Source organism: Mytilus galloprovincialis, chromosome 10, assembly GCF_965363235.1.
Source record: "Mytilus galloprovincialis chromosome 10, xbMytGall1.hap1.1, whole genome shotgun sequence".
Classification (NCBI taxonomy): Eukaryota; Metazoa; Mollusca; class Bivalvia; order Mytilida; family Mytilidae; genus Mytilus; species Mytilus galloprovincialis.
The window spans coordinates 43,618,923-43,645,488 of record NC_134847.1 but is presented as its reverse complement, the minus strand read 5'-3'; the positions used below and the strand labels follow the sequence as shown (position 1 = coordinate 43,645,488).

General features: G+C 31.7%; 2 protein-coding genes across 5 annotated transcripts in view; one reads left to right on the top strand and one right to left on the bottom strand.

Moving 5' to 3' along the window:
* The window catches only part of LOC143047613 (glutamate [NMDA] receptor subunit 1-like), a 162,827-nt gene extending 151,604 nt beyond the window's left edge, over positions 1-11,223 (top strand). For 3 of the 4 annotated variants that reach the window (XM_076220777.1, XM_076220778.1, XM_076220776.1), the window contains one exon: positions 7,623-11,223. In XM_076220777.1, the coding sequence (XP_076076892.1) occupies positions 7,623-7,934 (312 nt within the window). In that variant the 3' untranslated portion in view covers positions 7,935-11,223. Of the gene's footprint in view, positions 1-2,358; positions 4,856-7,622 lie in introns of those variants that run through there. The other variant, XM_076220779.1, reaches the window with a different exon arrangement.
* A 9,617-nt stretch (positions 11,224-20,840) lies between these two features.
* LOC143047611 (uncharacterized) overlaps positions 20,841-26,566 on the bottom strand; it is a 34,792-nt gene continuing 29,066 nt past the window's right edge. Inside the window, exon 5 of the mRNA XM_076220751.1 lies at positions 20,841-24,201. Coding sequence (XP_076076866.1) covers positions 21,188-24,201 — 3,014 coding nt within the window. The 3' untranslated portion in view covers positions 20,841-21,187. The remainder of the gene's footprint in view (positions 24,202-26,566) is intronic.

Below are 26,566 nucleotides of genomic sequence, written 5' to 3'. Positions count from 1 at the left end.
TAAATTAAAAAAAGATTAATAATCAGAAAATAATTATTAGTTTTGAATTAAAGGTAACAAATAATTTTGATATTATAATTGAACATTTAAACTCTATGAAACAAAACATTAGTTAAAAAAGGGCAAGATGAGCAACTTTCAAAAAAAAGAAGAAGACAAGACCAAATAGAGAAATTGAGTGAAAATAAAGGATAGACAGAAATTAAAAAAAATACAGGACAAATTTTTCATCACTAATGAAATATGCTATTTATATTAAAACTCATCAAATAAAACATTAAAAATATGAAAACTTGATAGAAATTTGTGTTTAAATGATTTGTAATCACAAGTTATGGAACAGTTAACAAAGAAAATTGTTTTTTTAAGCTGCTGAGATGTTATGGTTGCTGTACATCAACTTCGCAGAAGTATTCCCATGTTTAACCCTTTCCAGTCATCTCATACAGATTAATTTTAATGATTTTTCAATCAAGCATGTAGTTCCTGTCTATTTAAACTTCTATTTTCTGTGTATATGTGACATATTGCTACTAACAATAGTGAAGATATTGATATATGTAAAAGAAAATGAAACTTAAAGTTACATATTTTGAAACTCATAATGTTACGCACAATAATAAACTAAAGATATTGTTATATGTAAAAAAAAAAGAAACTTAAGTTACCTCAGTGCACGACAGTTGACATGTTAACTTATCAATTAAAAGTATGCATGGTATGCTACAGTGATGACTTTTTCTGTCAATAACAAAATTGTGAATATATTTGTGAATGAACATACATTCTTGCCTTGGAAGATCATGCTTTTTTTGCCTTGGGCGATCCTACCTTATTTAACAACTAACTTGCTGCCTGCACGTGACTTGGTATAACTAACAGCTTGCAGAACAGAAGAGTTTTTGTATTGGGTTATCCTACCTTGTTTGACCACTAACATACTACCTGTTCCTAATATGGAATAACTAACAGCTTGCAGATAAGAAGAGTGTGGACTGAAAAGTTTTAGAACAAATGTAAGTTATACATTATTGTCTTATTTATTTGTAGATGCCTTTTTCATGGTTTAGGTGAAGTCAATGTTTCAAGGGATTTTTGATTTTCAAAATTTAGGGCTTGATGAGGTTTGAAATCCATAAAAACTGGTTGTCTACATAGAAAAGTATATACACTTACTAGTATTATTGCAATTAGTTATCAAAGGTACCAGCCTTTTAATTTGATACTCCAGACACGCATTTTGTCTACATAAAACTCATCAATGACGTTCAGATGAAAAAAGGCAAACAAGTATTAAGTTGAAGATTTATTTTTTATGAAGAAAAATATTATTTAAAAGTCATTTTCTTGGTTTATTAAGGCAGTGAAGTAGACACATTCTGTATGAAATGTGGAAGCACTTCATACCTTAAATGTGCATATGATCAACACTTTTACACTTGTGGATATCTTATGCTTACATTCTTCCACACGACATACCAAATGTGCTCATGAATAACACTTTTACATCCTTATAAAATCTATACAAAAAAGCATTTAAACCGATTCTGGTTAGTACATTCATATGTTATAGCCATGAAATAAGGAGTAAAGTCCAGCATTTGTTTGATTGCCTATACAATCAAAATGTTGTCATGGAGAGCATGTGCAGTCATAGATGTAGCATTTATGGCCTTTTGTTGGCGATTCCAAATAACAAAATCATTTAATGCAATTATTATGTGCCTAACAGCATGAAAACCTGAATCATGAAACACTTCTTTCGACCCTATTATTGTGGAAATAATTTAACAACTTTTGCTTATGTTGATCATGTATGAAATGTTACTGTTATTATAACAAAATATTGAATTGTATGATAAGTTTTAAATTTTGTGATGTGATACAAAAAATTAAGTTCCTTTATTTATTGCATGATTAATAAAACTAATTTTGTATGTTTGGCTGTTTCAAACTAGATTGTTGAATCAGCATAAAAATTTGTGTTACAAAAAAAACCATTTTCATATAATCGACTTTTGACTGAGGTTACCTTCACTGTGATTGGTCATCCTGGTAATCAAACAAGTTAGAGCAACATAAATAAGTAAGTTCAAGATTTTAATCAGTATGATTTTGAGGAAGTTTACTGTCTACTGCTTTCTACACATGACTGAATCACCAGAAAACAGTAAACTTTTCCCCCAAATTGCACCCCATTTATATATTTGATTTTACTTCTTTTGGTTGCTCATAGTTGACCGAATACCAGGATGTCTTACCACAGAGAAGGTAACCTGTTGAGAAAATATAGACCCTGGAATCAAAAGTCAGTAATATGAATACAGACTATTCACCAGCTGTACTTTGTTGTTTCAGAAAAGGAAGAAATTGAGGGAGACTTGGGACTACATCAGAGCTATGAAAGACCAACCCTCCACTTCTGTGAGGGAAGTCAATGAAGAGAAATAAAGAAAAAATAAAGAAAAACTGTTACATGCTTACCTTGCATTTTGTCATATGATCTCTCATATTATTACTGTAACTTCATAACTTTTTTAAAATGGTTAATTATTTTAAAAATTGTGATAGTTTTTAACAGAAAAAATGCACTATGCATTTAATATTTTCTATAACATTATTTATATACACTGAAAATGTAATAATTGAATGTAAAAAAAATCTGAATTTATTGTATTGCCGTGTGTTAATAAAAGTTTGAAGATTGCCAATAGATGTGTTGCCATGCACGATTGTTGCCATGCAATGAATCAGGAATATCTTTCTTAGTTGTTTGTAAACTTGTAAATAAGAAAAAATATTTTTTTGTTGTTGTATCTTTAGATGTGCATCTCTAATGGGTTTATGTTAGAAGGTGGGTGTCTGTTGCAGAGGCGGATTTAGGGGGGGCAGGGGGCCCGGGCCCCCCCTTTTTGGGAAAAAATTTGGTTGCTTACATAGGGAAGCACTAAAGCGTGACTGGAGCGGGCCCCCTCTTAGGTCAGTCAGTGGGCCCCCACTTATGAAAATTTCTGGATCCGCCACTGTGTTGGCAATATGGTAAATAAAATTAAAGATAAAAACTACTTTGTTAAGTCTTTTGGAGGATGCATCTCTTATCTTAACCCATAACTGACATAAAATATGCAAAGATGTCAAAAAGTGTAAATGAATTATCAGTTTTTGACTGCTGTTTTTATTATAGCCTATTAACCTAAAAGGACATTGGAATACTTTGGTAGCCTATGAAAATACTTTAAAATCTACCATAATCATTCATGGTGACTGTATTTGGCTTGAGGAATACTTATTACATCCAGTCAGCTTTGAAGAAAACAGAAGACCTGTGTCTTACCCTACACTTTTTGATTTCAAGATACAACAAGAAAATTAAAAAAAAATTATACTAATTGCTTTTTTAATGAAAATGTGAAGATCTAATTAGGTTTAGGGAATGGTCATTGTTGATATTAAACTTTGATTTTTAGTGAAAACTTTGCTGGGCAATGTGCAATATTGATGTGCTGTTATAGACATTAGACATTAGTGCAAGAAAAACTTGATTCACCATTGTTTAGTAACTTCTGTTGAAAGTGATTTTCTTCCAAAATCATGTTTTATTGAAAATCATATACTCCTGTTGTTATGGTGTTTTTGATATTCCCGTTGTACTCATCCCACTGTTTTATTGTTGTTGTTGATGTTTTTAATATATATTTATATAAATTTACAATGTATACTTTAAGCTATTTATTTGAAAAATAGAATTATGTTATTCCAGAGATGTTAAATTTGGTGTCTTGGATGAACTTACGATGAAGATAAATAAGCTATTTTGAAAGTTAATTTTGTTTATGGAAATATTTCCATTAACATTTTTTTACACAAAATGTAAATATTAACTGTAATTCAGATATAAATGGCAAAATTATAGAAAGCCAATATATTCACTTAATGGACAATCGCTGTTCCATTGACTTTTGTGGGTTTTTTTTGTTGTGCATGTATTGATTTTGTGTCATGGATAGAGATACCTCAGTTATTTTCATTTTTACCAGCATTTAATGTTTTAATTCATTTGTGTTTTTTTTATTTAGCTGTGATTTGTGTAATGTTCAGTATTTGAAATGTATGTTTTCCTTTATATTAATGATTTTGAAGATTTATAAAGAGAACTATAAGGTTGTGCTAAATTCTAGTTTATTATTTGAATTCAAATTCTGCATGATGCTTTTTTTTTTTTTTTTTTTTTTTTTTTATCTTTTTGGACAATCAGATACATGTCAACAAATTTTGTGTAGTTTGTTAGATAAATTAGCTTGAATGACTCCTCTCTTGTTTTGCTTGATTGCTTTACACGGCTTCAGCATGAAACGGCTAAATAAGGTCGATAAGTTGGAGCACAATTAGCACACCTGGCCTCGAAGGCATAAAACTTTGCTCAGTGCTCTGAGCACAAAAATCATACTCGACACATGAAATCCAGAAATTTGATTGGTTGTTTTTCGAGTCTGAGTACAAAAATCATGCTCGAAAGTTTTATGCCTTTGAGGCCTAATATGTGACATAACAGTGCTCTATTTGTATGTTACTCATTTGTATCATTCAATAGCATTCCTATTACATGTACAGAATATGATACTAGTGTTGAAGCCATTTTTTTCCTTTCTTTTATTTTTTGTAGAGGTATAAATATTTGTAGACTTTTTCTTGTTTGGTATTACGTACATGTATTTAATTCTGCGTTTTTCGAAAAGATGCATATCAAACTAAATTGATTAAAATGCATTGTTCACATTAAGATATTTTAACTGATTTATATTTATGGAATATTTTAAATGTCAACATTTTTATACTAATAAAACTTTCTCTTTTATTGTTCTTGTCATTCAATTATGCAGTATAAAAGATTTTTTTGAATACAGCTTTATCAGTGTTTTCATATTGTTGTCACAATATATGTACACAGAGGCAACACGTCCAATGAACATATATAACATAATACATGTAATTATAAAAAGTCAACATTTTAAAATATTAGGTATGCTGGCTAAAATTGTCAAAAGCATACATTAAAGCATTTGTGACTGACGAACAACTATGAAAAAAAGGGAAATTTAAAGAACAGTGAGATGTTCAATAATAATTTTTTGTTTTGGGAAAATCAACAGTGAAATTATCCTTGGATTCTGTGTAGTGAAAGTAGTTTCAAAGACTTAAGCTGACAATATCATTTTGATGTATTAACCTTTTTTTTCTCAATTTTCTCTGAATGTACTTTTCAAGCAGAGAGCTTTACTTTAAAATATGAGGGGGTCAGAGGGTTCTGATCCCGAAATCCTGAGGTCCCGTATTTAAATAAATTTAATAAAAGAATTCCCAGATCCCCAAAGGGTCAATCTCGAAATCACAAGCTTAAAATCACCTATCCTAGAGTCCTGATAAAGGTCCTATCCCCCTCAAAAATGGTTTGTATTGTACAGGAACTTCACAGAATAATTTTCCCATGTCATGACATTGTTAAAGTAAATAAAGTTATGGTTTGTTTGTGAGTTCCCTTTGTTTTAAGTGCTTCATTCCATATTTTATCTTTGTTGAGACTTCCTTCATTTAAAGTGTGTTGGTACCTTCATTATTCTTATCATAATTTTTTCCAAAAGTGTATGGGTCATCTACCTTGTTTTTGAGATACTTGAAGTAAAAAAAAGATACTGTTTATGCCTTCACTATCACTGGAGAAGGCATTAAATGTTACCCTTGTTTTTATGTCTGTGCATATAATTTGCCTCAAACAAATGTTGTAAAACTTGTACACCATGCTAACGTGACGGTACTCAAATTGCACCTATTTTGACAGTTTTTCAACTACGTTTTTTTATGATCAAGACAAAAATTTCCATTTTGTGTTTATTTTGTAGCCGTATCCTTCTTTATTATATAGGTACATCAATTTTATTTTCAATTCATATGGAATCATAGAAAAATTGGTCTGAACTTACCTCCAAACCATCAATGATTCTGTAATGAGGAGTACCCAAATTGCATCCATGCTTAAATTTGCATCGTCAAAAGTCAAATAACAGAGCTTTTATTTATTTTTTTCAAATATTTTGAACAATTGGATATTTGTCGTTGCTTACTCTTCTTTTTTTTTAAGAAATGGATACTTGTAACATATTGTATTTGCTAATTTTAAAAAGATGACGTTTTGATGACGTAGCATGGCGACGTTTTGGTACATTTTGCTTTTTCAGTAAACACTTCATCTGTTGATAAATACTGTGAATGTTTTGTGTATATCTAAATATTTTTACATATTTTGAAAGACATGCACAGTATCAAATCATAAATACACAAACTGTTTAGTCTCTAGGAGATCTTGTAAGATTTCCGCTGCTATTTTTGCTAAATAGGTGCAATTTGGGTACTCGTTGCAATTTGGTTACCGTTACGTTAGTTACCACAAAACACAGAGTTCGAATTTGGTTGGAGTTATCTTACTGTTCATGAGTTATGTTCCTTATCACATTATATATGGAGGTTGGGGCATCATCTGTGTCCTATGGACACATTCTCCCATTTATTTAAAAAAAAATTGAAAAAAAACCCTATTTATTGAATATTATTTAGAAGAGATTACAACCAAATTATGTATATATTAACTAGACTTAATATGGAGATTGATATTGAAAATATGTTTTCCATATCAAATGATATTTCTTTCCAAAGACTTCTAATGCTAAGTTGAAGTGGCAAGATCATATCAAACACCATATTACATTTACGTATTTACAGTTGGGAATTTCTTTATTTTACATATTTTGCAACAAAGGATAAAGAAAAAATATGATAGAGTTGTCTTCTTGAAAAAATATAGGATAAGTAATGAAATAAAGGTACTTCTTTCTGGATCCCTTGGAAAATCACAATGTCACAACTGAGTGCATGTGTGTCATGCCAAAATGATTGTTCCTTTGCTGAATCATAGACATATTTGATTAGTATACACAAGTAAACAATGGTTAATTTTATCAAACAGTGGAAAAGGAGAGAAATGGTAAAAATTAATTATTTCCAAAAATTACTCTATGCGAGACTCTATGAACATACAGATTTGTTTTAAAATGAAAAAAAGTGTATGTGATGAAACGGAGCTAAAAAGAAACAACTTTCCTAACCGCAATGGACTAATTAAGGTTTATAGTTATCATTTATAATATTTAATATAAAAAAGAAGATGTGGTATGATTGTCAATTAGACAACTCTTGTCAAGAGACCAAATGGGACAGAAATTAACAACCATAGATCACCGTGCATAGTAAGCTATAAAAGGCCCAGAAAGGAAAAATATAAAACAATTGAAACGAGAAAACTAACAGCCTAATTTATGTAGTTTCTTTGGATTTGCATGTTTTTATTTTAATTTTTACTTTAAATGACAGGAAGGTTTGTACATATATAAATTTCACAAATGTAACACCTTTTTATGAAAAAATGTTTTGATCCTGAATGGTGTTTTTGTCAACTTTCTATATCAAGACCTCAGATTTTAACAAAAGTAAACATGTGAGAATTTTGTGCACATTTGGCATCTAGAATACAACAGGTTATTAATACCACATGTTTTTGTTTATTTTTACAGAAAAGAAGAACTTTAAGGCAGACACTTCAGAGACAGAGGGATGAACAGTTTGCCGCAATTCCAATCAACATGAAGGGAATCCCCCTCAATACAAATGATGGCAGTAACAGCTCAATGCATGGGGAAGTCCAGGGGGAAACCCATTATCCAGGAAAACGTCTGTCTTATACCGAGGCCACTGGAAGTAAACTCTACAGCCCACCAACACAACCAAGCTTACCATCGGCATCTAGTCAGTCTGAAAGTCGGTCTGTTACTATAAATAACCCTGCTTATGGAGACATTATGAACCAGGATGATAATTTTGTGTAGGTCTGTTACCAAAGATAACCCTGCTTATTGATATATTATGAACCAGGATGATTATTTTGTGTAGGTCTGTTACTATAAAAAAAAACCTGCTTATGAAGATATTATGAGCCAGGATGATAATTTTGTGTAAAAAAGTCCTGCATTGTTCCAAGGAATTGTCAGATTGTTATGACAGTTTACTATTTTTATACTTTGAAGTGCAATAACGATACTAGATAAGTGCAATAATTAAAGTATATTGGAAAGCTTTCTATGTATTAACACTGAGAATTTGGTTAGAAATTTCCATAGAATTATGTGATGTGTTGATATTTCAGATAGTTAATATGTATTTACTTGATTTTTATTTAAAACCATTTTCTATATAGAATGTGTGCTCTATTTAAGATTTAATACTCATTCATGTTTGTACATTAAACAGCATTATTAAGATATAAATTGTGTAAGTAAAGCTTTAAATTGTTTAGATACTGCTGTTTTAAATCCCAAAATATAGTGTTAAATAACCAACCATACAGTATGGGTTTTTCTCATTGACAAAAGACATACTGTTGACTTAAATTGCCTATATCCACTTCATTTGAACTTTGGTTGATAGTTGTCTCATTGGCAATCATTCCACATCTAATTATTTTTATCTCAATCAACTGTTATGGTTGTCAACTACTTATAACTTGAAAAATTCAACCAACCATAATTTATTAATTATAATTTATATTTTTGAGAAATGTAATTGTTCTGAGTTGGAGAATCAAAACAACCATGATTAGAAGCTTCAGAGAAATTTCCCGGATGAATTGTGTTTCTGAAATTTTCCAACATTTGACAAAGTCATGATGCTTTTGCATAAAAAGTTATATACAAAAAGATTACTAATAAATATTTCATTGCTATATTCTAAAGATGTAAAGTTTTCAAGTGCTAAACAAATTTAAACATCTTATGTATAAATGTCAAAGTCATCAACTCAAAAGAATATGCCAATAACTTGATTCATTAGACACCTGAGAAAGGCAACTTAATTATTATCAATATGGGGAACAGATGTATGAAAAGCTTTAAACTTGATATTATAAAAAACAATAATAACTGCTTTTAAATCAGAAAGGATGTTTTTAAAGTAAAATTTGGACAAGACTGTGTTGGACAACCATAACAATATCATCAACATTTTAGAATGTTAGAAAACAAAGTAAAATCACAAAAAAACTTTATTCCAAGGAAAATTCAAAAAGGAAAGTCCCTAATCAAATGTCCTGATTAAAAGCTCAAACACATCAAATGAATGGATAACAACTGTCATATTCATGACTTGGTATAGGCATTTTTATTTGTAGAAAACGGTTGATTAAACCTGGTTTTATAGCTAGCTAAACCTCTTAGTAAACTTGTATGACAGTCTCATACAATTCCATTATATTGACAACGAGGTGTAAACAAAACAAACAGACATAATACATTTGTAATAGGTATAAATGTCAAAAATAAGGGTACAACAGTCAACATTGTGTTATTATCTGAGATCCAGTGCTTGCAAAGCTCAGTCTTTTTCAATTGCCATGCCATTAGTTTTAATCTTTAGATTTCTGTTAGCTTGAATAATATACTTGTTTTAAATGTTATTGTTATACTACTTTTTTATATTGTTTTTATTGTTTATTTTTTTTATTTTATCTTAATTTTGATTGTCTCTAAGTAGCCATTTAGTTAATGTAAAATTCAGAAATTATTGCAATGTTTTTATTATTGAGAAAAATGCAACATGGTTTTAATCTCTATAATTTAATCTCACATTTTGAAATTTTTTAAATGAATTAAACAGGATTTTTTCTCAATATCACATAAAATAACATTGCATTTTAGTCTAAAATTACAAAATTGCTACCTTTATGCACGCAATAATTTCTGAAATTACAGTATGCCATTGTCATATTATGTATGTCCCTTTATTACTATTTGTCTGCGAGTACAAAATCTCACAGAAATTTTTATACATCAAATTTGACATTACATTAAAAATATGGATGTCACAATCACAAATTAAAAACTGATTTTTCTATGAAGTAAAATTTTACAAGATTTAAGTCTATTCGAGCATCACTGATGAGTCTTTTGTATACAAAACATGCGTCTGGCACAAGTGTTAAATTTTTGATCTGGTATCTATGATGAGTTTATTAGTAATATGTCTGATAATTGTCTGTGCATTCTCTCAGATATCACAGAGCAATGATAGGCTAAATTAAAGTAATTTAATTTTTCGAAAGGTATTATATCATTTCTTTTGTTTCAAGGGGTCAGATTCATGTAGTTCTATATCTGGTTCAACATTTTGTCTGATTTTTAGACATTTTATTTTACATTGTAAACACAATGGGTGTTTGTTCTAAACTAAATTCATGAATTCAGATAATTGTTTTATTCATTTGATAGTACAGATGCTACAAAAACATTCCATGAATGGGAGAATGTTCATTTAAAAGATTGTCTTCCTTGTATCTACATATATTTTTGTTAATTTTAAAAAAAAATTTAATTGTGTTGAATATAGGCATCAGTAGTATACAGCTGTTCAAAACTCATAAATTGATTGAGAGAAAAACAAATCTGGGTTTTTAACTTTATTCATCTAAGAATGTTTAATTTTTACTGTATCAATTAATTCAATAAGACCAAATTCAAAACTAAGTCTTATATTATTGAGCACTACCATCTTCCCTTTATTCTACAATGTTCTATGAATTAAAAAAAATCATTTTAGATCTTTTAAATTGCAAAAATTATTGTACAATAAATTTCTAAATGAATGTTTAAAGTTTATATTTATTTCTTTTTTGATACATGATATAGGTGTTGCATTTCTAATGACAACCAATTTATAGTGCAATCTCTGGTTTGTAATATTATAAGAATGATACAAATTGTATTGCTATGAATTTTGTTATACATTTATGTTTATTGTAAATTGGGAAAATATTGCATGCATTTATTATTGTGATTTTGTCATTTTAGACAAAAATGCAATTTTAAGTTTTGTAGATATTGAGAAAAATCCTGTTTTATTCATATAAAAAAAATTCAAAATGCAAGTTTAAATTATTGCAACTATATTCCTGTCACTCTTATAAAACATCGCAATAATTTCTGAATTTACAGTGTTATATACTTATTTATTTTGGTCAGTATTAATTATCTTAATATATATGTTCATGACTTTAATATTGAGTTCAACAAATTTTACCTTTATATAGTTATAGATTTTATAAATAAAACTTGAATAACATATTTACTTTAGCACATTCAAGCACAATCATTTGTTTTAATACTTGAGAGTTATTATAAAAAAGAAGATGTGGTATGATTGCCAATGAGACAACTGTCATAGAGACCAAAATGACACAGAAATTAACAACTATAGGTCACTGTATGACCTTCAACAATGAGCAAAGCCCATACCGCATAGTCAGTTATAAAAGGCCTCGAAATGACAATGTAAAACAATTCAAACAAGAAAACTAACGGCCTTATTTATATAAAAAAAATTAACAAAAAACAAATATGTTACAAATCAACAAACGACAACCACTGAATTACAGGCTCCTGACTTGGGACAGGCACATACATACTAATGTGTTATCATGGATATATTTAGTATAAACAATATTTTTATGAGAAAATCATAATATAAACATTACAAATAAGACAGATAAATTAGTTTTGGAAAGCAAGTGAACTATTGCTTTAACAAATTCTTTTCCAAGTATTTAAATTTCACTCACTGTAATCAACATATTAGAGTAATACATCAATGGTTAAACAAACGGCTTAATTTTGCACATAGATCACTGACTTCTGATGTTTTATCAACCAAATTTGATTTAATAATTCAGAACAGTTTTATAATATTTTAAATTGAAAGTATGCTACCTGGAAAGACACTTATTAATCCTGGTACCTTTGATAACTGTTTACACCACTGGGTCGATGCAACTGCTGGTGGACGTAACGTTTCGTCCCCGATCGTATCACCAGCCAAGTAGTCAGCACTTCCATACCTGCCAATTGTCACTATTTGCGAGGGATTTCCACCATGGAGACACCAAAATGGAAATTTTGAAAGAACAATTTAGTCAATAATTTTAAACAAAACAATTAATTTTACAATGGGTATAGTCTTGTAAAAGTATGAAGAAGCCAAAAAACAACATTAAAATATACTTGAAGACCCCCTTGAAGGATTTGTAGGACTACATGATCAATCTTGCACGTAAAACCCCCATTGGCATTTTGAAAACTTGACAGGTATGCACTTCCGTGTTGACATGAATATCAATTATGTGGTAATTCTTTTATAAATTTCCTGTTTACAAAACTTTGAATTTTGGAAAAAACCAAGGATTTTCATATTCCAGGAATAGATTATCTTAGCTGTATTTGGCACCTTTTGGAATTTTAGATCCTCAATGCTCTTTAACTTTGTACTTGTTGGCTTTATAACTATTTTGATATGAGTGTCACTGATGAGTCTTATGTATACGAAACCACGTCTGGCATACTAAATTATAATCCTGATACCTTTGATAACTATTAACTGATATGTAAATGTTAGCATTGTAACCCATGGATTTCATATTCCACTATAAAGATAAAGTCCATGACAATGTTGATCGCTTCTATTCTATTGAACATGGATTAGAAAATGCCACAGTTAGGTCTGCTACATTTCATGACAGTACGTATAGACAAATCTACAGTGGGTATAAAAAGAAGATGTGGTATGATTGCCAATGAGACAACTATCCATAAAAGACCAAAATGACACAGACATTAACAACTATAGGTCACCATACGGCCTTCAACAATGAGCAAAGCCCATTCCGCATAGTAAGCTATAATTGGCCCCGATAAGACAATGTAAAACAATTCAAACGAGAAAACTAACGGCCTTATTTATGTAAAAAAAAATGAACGAAAAACAAATATGTAACACATAAACAAACGACAACCACTGAATTACAGGCTCCTGACTTGGGACAGGCACATACATACATAATGTGGCTAGGTTAAACATGTTAACGGGATCCCAACCCTCCCCCTAACCTGGGACAGTGGTATAACAGTACAACATAAGAACGAACTATAAAAATCAGTCGAAAAAGGCTTAACTCATCAGATGGACAAAATACAAGTAGACGGGGCCGGGTACTTATACATCCCGACACAAAAAGACGCAATGAACAGATCTGAGAGTACTCGCATTTATCTGCCAGCTAGTTCAAAGCCACTAACAACTAATAAAAAAATCGTGCATCTAAGACTAAACTATCAATCCGTACACATCCAACATCCAATGGATTTAGTGTAAAGACGTCATAAACAGCCAGAGAAAACATGACCTTGTGCAATGCCAAGTTACAGGTATCGACAGATTGTAGGTACATGAATATGTATATGTATATAACATACTAGTAATATTTAGTTCGCTTTTAATTTACTGATAACAAAATCAATATTTATACCAATAAAAACAATATTCAATGATCTTATTACAGCGTTGAATAGGTAACCTTTTAGAATAAGTTTATTTAAAGGAGGTTCATTTGAGAACTGGAGTTGACTATAAGAGAGATTGATTCAGTTTGTTAATTCTTAACTTTTTGATATGCATTCAAGCAACAACAGAATATGGATTGTATGTATCAGTTGATTCAATAGTCCTTAGCTTACATTTTCTGCACGAATTTTATTGGGGGTAGATGAATATTGATTACAGATAAGCTTTTATACAAGGATTTTTAAATATAAAGTTGAAAGTAATCTTTTTCAAGGTTTAATGTGCACCGTCCTGATTTGGATGAGAATGGTGGAATTTCTATGACAAATATAATAGTGACTACTTTGGTCAAAGTCACAATTCAAACCCCGATTAAATGTTAGAGTCATTACGAATTTAGACTTCTGATGGCACTTTAACAAGCCATGAGCAACTCAAAGACTGCCATTGCGTTTAGTAGATCCTGGAACCGCTTACATTTTTAGAGCACTTAATTTCTAGAAAGCTGTTGTGGACCTGGGTTTGATTTTACTTATATCCATAATGTCTGTTTTGCATTTTTTGGCTGGGACTATAGTATAATAGTCCCAGGTTTTGGTGAACTGTTTGTATTTGATTGCCCCAATGTGGATTTCCTTTTAAGGTTATCTGGCGACAAAGGCAATGTGATTGCCTCTTGTTGTGTGGGTTTTTATCGCACTTGCTGTTTACGATTGCGTAAGGTACTGTCATCACTTGGTTTTGGTTGTAATATGCTTTTGTTCTTGTTGTTAAACAAACAAAAATCTTCATCTCTAAAGTCTCAGGACAAATATCAACCATAATAAGGGTACATGATCCTTTTATAGGGTAAATAGAGTAAGTTTCGTGTTACCCCATGGCTAAAATATAGCATTAGCATAAACCATATGTATTTTATTGTGTTATATTTAGAAAATAGTAATAGCTAGATTGAGAACGTCTGATTTAGAAAACGTGCTAAGAGTCCAGATCTAGGCACTTTTTTCATCAAAATGTTCGGATTACTGCTTGAGAAATTATTGCCATTAAAAAGAAAATGTTTGGTTGAATGTTCATTTTTACTACTATCGAATTATCTCAAAAGTTATAATAAATATGCAATACATTGTCTATCAAAGTGCCAATATGACTGTAATCATTGTATGACTCCTTAAGGAGTTCCTGCACTTAGAGACGATTTTTGATGTTAATAAATGTTTAAAAACGACAAATAAAAAAGGATCAGCAGTTCAAGATGAGCAAATATGCCAAAAAAGACCGGAACTATTGAATGACTCATTAAAGGCTGTATTGTCCTACGATTACGACTTTTGTAACATTTTCGTGTCTTTGCCACAAATCTCAGAATTAGTGATAGATGAAAAAAATTGAGCAGCAAACAAAAAATATGATCTGCCATACAATATCTTTAATTAGGCCAACATGACCAAGGATATTGTATATCTATATAGTATTAATTGCCTTCAAAGACTAAAACAGATATTCTCAGTGGGATCTTTGTTTTATTAAAAAATAGAACTCACAAAAATAAAGCATTCCGAGGAAAATTCAAAACGGAAAATCCGTAATCAAATGGCAAAATTAATAGCTCAAACACATCAAACGATTTGGCAATAACCGTCTTTTTTCTGACTTTGTACAGGCATTTCTTAATATGTAGAAAATGGTGAATCAAAACAGGTGTTATAGCTTGCTAAACCTGTCACTTGTATGACAGTCATGTGTAAGGTAAAAATGTCAAAAATAAGGGAACAGCAGTCAACGTTTTATTATCTTAATCACTATATCATGTATAACAAGCAGATATATATACAAACATTTACCATGACGTCAGAAAGACGGGATGTATAATTACAGGGCCAAATCACACGAAAGAAAGAAACACAAAAAGGAATATAGACCAGACCAACACCATTGGCAAAAACGAAAGACAATAGTTTAGAACTTATCACAGAACAATTCCATCATGCACTCAAAGCAAAGGCAAAGGAAAATCAGTTACAAATGACAACCATCTAAAGATGATTGGAACAAAAACAAGAGTTGAAATTAGCACACTCAAGCACATTTGAAATCATTTCGCTACGTCGCTACAACTATAGTACCTTTAAACAAATGGAAATAACACTTAATAAAAAAATAAGAAATCAATTTATTTTAACTGTAATTTTAGTGCAGACCAATTTAATCTACATACACCCAACTCTAATGAATATTGATGTATGTTTCCATTTCAACATTGGAAGGCTTTGTCTACTTCAGATACACATCTACTGTACATCAAGTACAGACCAATGCAATTTACATACATCCAAATCTTATGAAAATTGATGTGTATTCCCATGAAAACTTTGGACAGGCTTTGTTTACTTGAAGTGCAAATCAACTTTCTTTTAGCGCTGACATGAATTATCATTGATATGGTGATATTTATAAATTAACTTGTTACTAAATTTTTAATTTTTCAAATACTAAGGCTTTTCTACCTCAGGCATAGATTACCTTAGCTGTATTTGGCAAAACGTTTAGGAATTTTGGTCCTCAATGCTCTTCAACTTTGTATTTTATTTGGCCTTTTTAACTTTTTTTTGGATTTTAGCGTCACTGATGAGTCTTTTGTAGACGAAACGCGCGTCTGGCGTACAGGTATATACAAAATTTAGTCCTTGTATCTATGATGGGTTTATTTAGTACATACCAATTTAATCTACGTACATCCAACTCTGATAAATATTGAGGTACGCTTCCATTTAAACTTCAGACTGGCTTTGTCTACTTCAGGTACACATCTACTGTACCTTAAGTGCAGACCAATGCAACTTACATACATCCAAATCTTATGAATATTGATGTGTATTACAATGAACACTTTCGAAAGGCTTTGTTTACTGCAGGTACAAATAAACTGTAATTAAAGATTAGACCAATTTAATCTGCATACATCCAAATCTGATGAATACTGATGTGTATTCCCATGAAAACTTTGGACTGGCTTTGTCTTCTACAGGTAGAGATCTACCGTACCTCAAGTACAGACGAATGCAACTTACATACATCCAAATCTAATGAATATTGATGTGTATTCCCATTAAAACTTTCGACAGGCTTTGTTTGATGGAGGTACAAATCATTTTTTTCTTTTAGTAGAGACCAATTTAATCTACATATACATCCAACTCTGATAAATATTGATGTATGTTTCTATCTAAACTTTGTACAGGCTTTGTCTACTTTAGGACACATCTACTGTACCTCAAGTACAGACCAATGCAACTTACATACATCAAAATCCTATGAATATTGATGTGAATTTCCTTCAAAAGTTTCGACAGGTTTTGTTTACTTGAGTGACACATCAACTGTACCATATCAGAATTAAGAAATTGAATGGGTCTTTCAATGCCCATGCTACGTCAATCTTTAAAGACTTTAATGTTGCAAAACACATATCCTACCTCCATGACAAATATGTTGTCCCCGCAGATAAAGCCCCAAACAACATCGCTTTTGTGTGTAAAACTCATGACATCAACTGCTTGATAAACGAATTAGGTATTGAAAATTAACTTGGAAACTCAACATATACCCTCACGACACTTACCAAAGAGAAAATCCTGGATAATCATAGGTCTGTTCTATGTTCCTTTGGAATTTCAACCAAAGATGAAGAATTGCATCTTCCATCACTGTATTGGATACCTAAACTACATAAGTGTCCTTACAAACAACGGTATATTGCTGGGTCTTCCAAGTGCTCCACGAAACCTCTTTCTAAATTATTAACATCTATTTTATCAGCAATCAAAGACGGGTTTCAAAGTTATTGTGAAACTGCCTATTCTAGAGGTGGCGTGAATCAGATGTGGATACTTAAAAATTCCAAAGATCTTTTAGAGTACATACAATCTAACTCTCTTTCATCTTGTAACAGTATTAAAACATTTGACTTTTCTACTCTTTACACAAGTATTCCACATTCCAAACTAAAAGACAAATTGAAAGAGTTGGTATTGCTATGCTTCATAAAAAAGCATGGCCAACGTAGATACAATTATCTTTTCTTAGGGAGGGATACATCCTACTTTGTAAAGGATCACTCTGATTCAAACAAAAAAAATTTGAAACTGATATTATGAAGATGCTTGATTCCTTGATTGACAACGTTCGGAGGACGTGTTTTTCAACAGACTGTTGGCATTACAATGGGAACAAACTGTGCCCCTCTTGTGCCGACTTGTTTCTATATTATTATGAGGCCGACTTCATGCAGGAACTTCTTAGGAAGAAAGACAAGTTAGCAATATCCTTTAACTCGACTTTCCGCTATATAGATGATGTTCTTTCACTAAATAATTCAAAATTTGGTGACTATGTGGAACGCATCTATCCCATCGAACTAGAGATAAAGGATACTACAGATACAGTTAAGTCGGCCTCATATCTTGACTTACATCTAGAAATTGACAATGAGGGTCGGTTGAAAACAAAACTTTACGACAAAAGAGATGATTTCAGCTTTCCAATTGTGAACTTTCCATTTCTAAGTAGCAACATTCCAGTAGCACCTGCATACGGGGTATATATCTCCCAATTGATACGATATTCCCGTGCTTGAATTTCCTATCATGATTTTCTTAATAGAGGGTTGCTGCTCACAAGGAAGCTATTAAACCAAGAGTTCCAAATGGTGAAGTTTAAATCATCCCTTCGTAATTTTTACGGACGCCATCACGAGTTGGTTGACCGTTATGGAATAACAGTTTCACAAATGATATCGGATATGTTCCTTACGTCGTAACTGCAATCCCCTTCCCTTTCATGAATGTGACCTACCGGATTAGACTATTTACCGGATTTGTTATCACATAAGCAACGCGACGGGTGCCAAATGTGGAGCAGGATCTGCTTACCCTTCCGGAGCACCCGAGATCACCCCTAGTTTTTGGTGGGGTTCGTGTTGTTTATTCTTTAGTTTTCTATGTTGTGTCATGTGTACTATTGTTTGTCTGTTTGTCTTTTTCATTTTTAGCCATGGTGTTGTAAGTTTATTTGAGATTTATGACTTTGACTGTCCCTCTGGTATCTTTCGTCCCTCTTCTAGTACAGACCAATTTTATATACATACACCCCACTCTGATGAATATTTGTGTATGCTTCCATTTAAATTTTGGACAGGCTTTTTCTACTTCAGGAACAGATCTACTGAACATCAGGTACAGATCAATGCAACTTACATACATCCAAATATTATGAATAGAGATGTGTATTCCAATGAAAACTTTCCACAGGCTTTGTTTACTGGACGTAAAAATCAATTGTACCTTTAGTACAGACCAATTTAATCTACATACATCCAACTCTGATAAATATTGATGTATGTTTCCATTTAAACTTCAGACTGGTTTTGTCTACGTCAGGTACACATCTACTGTACCTCAAGTACGGATCAATGCAATACTGGCTTTTTCTACGTCAGGTACACATCTACTGTACAGACTAATGCAATTTACTTACATCGAATACTTATGAATATTGATGTGCATTCCCATGAATAGCCCGAATTTGTATTGTGATTAAATAGTTGACACAACATAGGTTTCTGACACAGAATGAATGTGGTCTAAGAACTTAAACTTAAAAACTTAAAAATTTTAAATTGGACATTTACCTATTATGGTCCAATATCCAAAATCTAAATACATGGTTAGATTCAGCATATATCAAAGAACCCGATATATTTTTTGTTGAAATCAAACAAAGTTTAATTTTGGATCCCGATTTATACCAACGGGCCTATAAACAAAAAAAAATAAATACATGTTTAGATTCAGCATATCAATCAATTTTTGTTGAAATCAAACTAAGTTTAGTTTTGGACCCCAATTTGGACCAACTTGAAACCTGGGCCCATATTCAAAAATCTAAGTACATGTTTAGATTCAGCATATCCAAGAACCCCAAGAATTCAATGTTTGTCAAAATCAAACTAAGTTTAATTTTCGACCCTTTGGACCTTAATGTAGACCTATTTGAAAACGGGACTAAAAATTAAGAATCTACATGCACGATTAGATTCGGCATATTAAAAGAACCCCAATTATTCAATTGTTGATGAAATCAAACAAAGTTTAATTTTGGACCCTTTGGGCCCCTAATTCCTAAACTGTTGGGACCCAAAATCAATCCCAATCTTCCTTTTATGGTCATCAACCTTGTGTTTAAATTTCATAGATTTCTATTTACTTATAGTAAAGTTATAGTGTGAAAACCATGAAAAATGCTTATTTGGACCCCTTTTTGGCCCCTAATTCCTAAACTGTTGGGACCAAAACTCCCAAAATCAATCCCAACCATTCTTTTGTGTTCATAAACCTTATGTTTAAATTTTATAGACTTCTATTCACTTATACTAAAGCTATTATGCGAAAACCAAGAAAAATGCTTATTTGGGCCTAATTCCTAAACTGTTGGGACCAAAACTCCCAAAATCAATCCCAACCTTCCTTTTGTTGTATCAAACCTTGTGTTAAAATTTCTTAGATTTCTATTTACTTAAATTAAAGTTATAGTGCGAAAACCAATGTGTCTTCGGATGACGACGACGACGACGACGCCAACGTCATACCAATATACGACCGCAAAATTTTTGCGGTCGTATACCATTTTTACTAAACCAAAACCAGTGCCCTCATTTGTCTATTTATTCATGTTATTTTACTAAAACTGGAAAGCAGTGACATTTTATCTAGGAGTTTGACTGTCCCTCTGGTATCTTTCGTCCCTCTTTTGATCTGAATTTGGTCACAAAAAAGTTATCAATTGTAACAATCATGATATATTATTGCGTCTTTAATCGTTTTTCTAAAAAGACTGATTTGCCTATTAATGATAAATAAATAATTGATAAATAATCTTTATAAATTTGTTAAAATATTGAACTCCATTTTCTTTAAAATAGCAACAACAAAAAACCTCGGCATTACAAATTGGAAAACAATTCAAATGAGAAAACCGACGCCATCAATTATGCTAAAACCATTATTGACTTGTTGATGTATATCATATTCGTTTTTTGTTCATTTTTTTGTACATAAATCCGGCCATTAGTTATCTTGTTTAATTTTTTTAACATTCGACATTTTGGGGCCATTTATAGCTGACTATGCTATAAAGATTTTGATAATTGTTGCAGTCCGTACAGTGACCTATAGTTGTTAACTTTTAGGTCATTAGATCTCTAATTGAGAGTTGTCTCATTGGCAACCATACCACATCTTCATATTTTTATATTTCTCAGACTTTTGTGATGAACGTTTTTGATTACAGTGGCAAATGTTAGAATACAATTATATTTATAAATAATTAACAGATTGAGTACAAAATATAAAACATGATGGTGAATTCAACATTAAATTTTAAATCTTCGAAATGATTTGTATGAAAAACGAAGACTTCTGCCTTTGACTGTATATGTTGTTGTGAAGGCCGCAGGACCGGCAACGACTCGAATTACCTTTGTATCCCAGGTCGACGTCACATCGGCGACGTCACCTTAGCTTTAGTTATAGTAACAAGTAAACGTCAACTGTAAACCTGTTGTTTGTTATTTAGAGTCAGATAATAAGAAATTGTCCCCACATATGTAACCAGCAATATATCAATATAAATTATACCTCATTCATATTCTGCTGTATATCACAGTAATTTTCCTTGAATGTTCATTTATCAAACTAACTATTTCACTGTGACCTTTTTCAGATGCAATTACTACTGATGACCTACCATTATTGTCACATTTATTATAATCTGCTCCTATTTCTAACAACATCCTTACTATTTCGATATGTCTACCACTACAACCATACATCAGAGGTGAGAAACCATTATTGTCACATTTATTATAATCAGCTCCTATGTCTAACAACATCCTCACTATTTCTGTATGTCCCTTACTACAAGCAATCATTAAAGGTGACCAATCTTTATCATTGTCACATTTATAATAATCTGCTCCAATGTCTAACAACATCCTTACTATTTCAGTATGTCCTTCACTACAAGCACTCTTTACAGGTGACCAACCAATATTGTCACATTTATTATAATCTGCTCCTATGTCTAACAACATCCTTAATATTTCAGTATGTCCTTCACTACAAGCACTCTTTACAGGTGACCAACCATCATTGTCACATTTATTATAATCTGCTCCAATGTCTAACAACATCCTAACTATTTCTGTATGTCCTTTTCTACAAGCCCACATTACAGGTGACCGACCATCATTGTCACATTTATCATAATCTGCCCCTATGTCTAACAACATCCTAACTATTTCTGTATGTCCTTTACTACAAGCCCACTTTACAGGTGACCAACCATTATTGTCACATTTATTATAATCTGCTCCAATGTCTAATAACATCCTAACTATTTCTGTATGTCCTTTAATACAAGCCCACGTTACAGGTGACCAACCATCATTGTCACATTTATTATAATCTGCTCCAATGTCTAACAACATCCTAACTATTTCTGTATGTCCCTTACCACAAGCAATCTTTACAGGTGACCACCCATCATTGCCACATTTATCATAATCTGCCCCTATGTCTAACAACATCCTTACTATTTCTGTATGTCCTTCACTACAAGCACTCATTACAGGTGACCAACCATCATTGTCACATTTATTATAATCTGCTCCAATGTCTAACAACTCCCTAACTTTTTCTGTATGTCCTTCACTACAATCACTCTTTACAGGTGACCAACCATCATTGTCACATTTATCATAATCTGCCCCTATGTCTAACAACATCCTAACTATTTCTGTATGTACTTCACTACAAGCCCACATTACAGGTGACCAACCATCATTGTCACATTTATTATAATCTGCCCCTATGTCTAACAACATCCTAACTATTTCTGTATGTCCCTTACTACAAGCAATCTTTACAGGTGACCACCCATCATTGCCACATTTATCATAATCTGCCCCTATGTCTAACAACATCCTTACTATTTCTGTATGTCCCTTAATACAAGCAACCTTTACAGGTGACCACCCATCATTGTCACATTTATCATAATCTGCCCCTATGTCTAACAACATCCTAACTATTTCTGTATGTCCCTTACTACAAGCAATCTTTACAGGTGACCACCCATCATTGTCACATTTATCATAATCTGCCCCTATGTCTAACAACATCCTAACTATTTCTGTATGTCCCTTACTACAAGCAATCTTTACAGGTGACCACCCATCATTGTCACATTTATCATAATCTGCTCCAATGTCTAACAACATCCTAACTATTTCTGTCCAACCTTTTTGGACAGCTATATACAATGATGTCATCTCAGCACTCCCACACTGATTAATATCAACACCATGATTAACACACCAATGAATCATAGGAATGTCACCTATAAAACAAAACCATGACAGAACAGTATTGTTGATATATACATCACAGGTGTGTGCTAATTGTCTCTGGTAAGATACATCCAGTTCATTCAAAACACATAGAAATCTCTGTCTGAACTGAGATATCTTCATATTGATGTTACAATGCACAACATCGACTTCACCTTTTGACCAGTCATTAATCAATCTATGTATGTACATTTCATGATACTTAGGAGGCACAATTGTCATGAACTGATTCATATTGTCTTGTTTTTCTAGTAAAAATCTTTCCTTGATTAAACTACTATGTGCATTCTTTATCAAGCAGTGGATTATTTTCTGTCCATAGTAGTACACTAAAAAGTCAAATATTTTATCATGAATAGTTGTGTACATGTTTTCCTCCTTTTTCAGGAATGTATGTATAAGTGAGTTCAGTTCATCCTGTAAAGTAATCTTTGATGTCCCTCTATCCAGTCTACATGCCTCACAAGTGTTCTCAATAATAGTTCTTGTTTCTTCATTCACCTCCTCTGTTAATATCTCTTCCTTTAAATTGTTGTTAAACATGACACATAAAGCCAAAGCACAATATTTACTAGAAAATCCTTTCTTCTGCAGTTTGTCTATCTCTGCTTCATAAACTGTAAATGGGTTTTGGAAAAAATCTGTGATATAAAGTGCAGGATTTTCATTATATAATTTACATAAAAGTGGGAAACAATCATATAAATCATAATAATCTATAATCTCAGGAGCTTTAGTTTTCAGATATAACTCAGCTATTGACTCCTTTTCAGTTTTTGTCAAGCGCATGTTTTCTGATAATAGTTTACATACACATGATTTGAAAACTGATAAACATTCAAACTTGTCATCCTGATACACTTGTAATCGACATGCTACAATTATCTTGGCAAGCTTATTTGAAAGGATCTTTTTAATTCTCTCCATGACAGGTTCCCAAACTTTCATGTCGGTTTGGTTTAAAGAATAGTTTCCACATAAATCATCAATAACAAACAATGTTTCCTGATTTGGGTTATAAAGCTTGACTATATCACCTGGATCTGTAACTAGAAGTATATCGTACCCTTCACCTGCCATCTGTAAAGACACATGTCGCAGTATTGCAGTCTTACCAACACCAGAACTAGCAGTAATAGTTACACAACTGTTCTCCTTTATACATTTAAGTACATGTTTGGAAGCTTCTGTTGTTATAAACATCTTTTCATTGTCCTTCCACTCCTCAAGGATCTCCTTAATTTGTGCTAAAAAAATGAATAATAAAATCTTTATTACTGTCTTTATTTAGATTATTCTGCAGTTCGAATATTTTGATATTGTCTGAATTTTTATTTTTCACCACAAACAAGAGTTTGCTAGTTTCAAATAATTTTTTATTGAAGTAAAGAGGCAGAATCATTGTCTCTATTTATATAGGCATTGGCCCTAGATTTCGTTTGATATTTAGTGTTGTTGGGTTGTTGTCACTTTAATTACCCTTAAGTCTTTTCCAACAAGTCTATAATATTTTTCTTGCTTTTTGAACTATTTTGATAGAAACTAGTTTCAGCAACAATATTTTACTTAAAAGTTATTTATTTTTTTCACCTAGTCATTGAAGATATTTTAATTCATTTTTGACCAATCTCTTGAAGTTTTATTTTACAGTTGATTTTATTTTATTGAAAATGCTTTTAAACGTATTTTTAACTTTGTAGTTTCGTGTATGTACGAATTTGTGTATATATATTAACATGTAAAATGCATCTAGTAATGAATATTGTTTAACACATGACAAGGGTAAAATCACTTTGTTCTAACTGTGCTATAATCTAGATAACGCAAAGCAAAGGTGTGCATTAACCATCTCAGATATACTGCAAAGTTCAAATCTATTTTTACCTTTAGGGGCTTTTCCTGAATTTTCAAAGGTACGTTATTCTATATATTTTTTTTTAAATATCACCGTGTGAAGCGAGACTTAAAATAATATTGATAATGCTAAGACACGATACTTTGTCCAATCCAAGGGTGAAAGACCTATAAGTCACCACCACCGAATCCGCCATCTGCCTTAAAGTGGCTCGGGTGTCTACCTCCATCTTGGATTTTGAAGAAGCAGAGAACTTTGATCTAGATATTTGATGAAATGTGCAAATTTTGAGAGTTGTATGTAATTTATGTAAGAGACTTTTGCTATAAACATAGAAAATTGTGTGTTTTATCATAATTACAGCTGTAATTTCTCCAAAAAACCATGTTTGTATTTTCAACTTTGCCAAATAAGGGGAGATAACTCAGATAAAGTAATTTTTATAATAGAAAGTTTTATGAATTTAACTATTTTGATATGTAGCAAGAAAACAAGTTCGGTGACCCCATTTTTCTTGTTCTTATCTGAAAGCATGTTATAAGAGCAATTTTCTCACATTTTATCTTGAAGTTCTGATAGTACGTTTTCTTTTCATCACACACATTTTGATTTCCCATGCATAATCTTTACAAAATTTTAAACATTATGATACTCTTGTCCCGTTCTTGAAATTAAGCATCTAAAAGGAGTATCATAATGTTTAAAATTTTGGCTGGGCGGCTGATGATCGGAAGCCTTAGAAAAATCCGTGAAATACACATGTGTTAAAATAAATACGGAGTTGATTAAATAAAATATTTATGAATAAGTATGTGTAATTCCTACTTTAATATAGTTAGAAAATATGAACTAGTTTAATAACATAAAACATATTGGTTTAATTTTTATACATATATATATTTAACCAAACCCCTGATCATCAGCTATATATAACTATAATATAAATAGTTATCCCACACAACTTGAACTATTTCAATGATAAATGCTACAAGGACAACAAATACAGGTGTCGTTATAATTTAACCATTTTATTGATTGTGGCGCGGGCTCTGTTATTTTACAAAATTGTGCAAGCTTTGTGCAGAGACCCTCCCGTTAGAATCTCTTTGAATGACCTTCGGTCAATCACTGGTGATCCAATCAGTGTTATATGGTTTAAGAACATAGGACTCAACATCCGATTCTTTAGAAATTTAACAAAAGAGCAAGCTTGTTGAACAGGATGCGAAAATTCGTGCCCTTCTTATGAAGTTAAGATTATTGACTTTTATTTCCTCTGCTAATTATCAAAATAATATATATAAAGAGAGCCATCTCTTACTTTTAACCATTCTGATTTTCACTATGAACAGAAATCAAGCTAGTGGCTTCGGTGCTCCATTTCTCAGGCCTGATACTGAATTTAACAGGGACTTGGATTTAGATTTGTCACCTAAAATTCATTCTAGTCAACCTAATCCGACGACTCCTAGTTATAGTGATTCCCCAAATAGGGATGACACATCTGATCCGAATTATCTGGACCTAACAGAAAAGCTTGATCCAGCGGAATTATTCGCTAAGATTGAAGGATTACTAAAAGAAAGGATGAAAACTGTGACTATGAAGGAATCCTTGGTGTTCTTCAAAAATCTGGATCGTAATCCGGGCTTCCTTGGAACTAATCTGAGATTTAATCCAAGTTACGCGTCCGATGCAATGGAAGAATTGTTCAAGCAAGAACTGAAAAAAGTTGAACAGGATGTTAGGAGATCCTT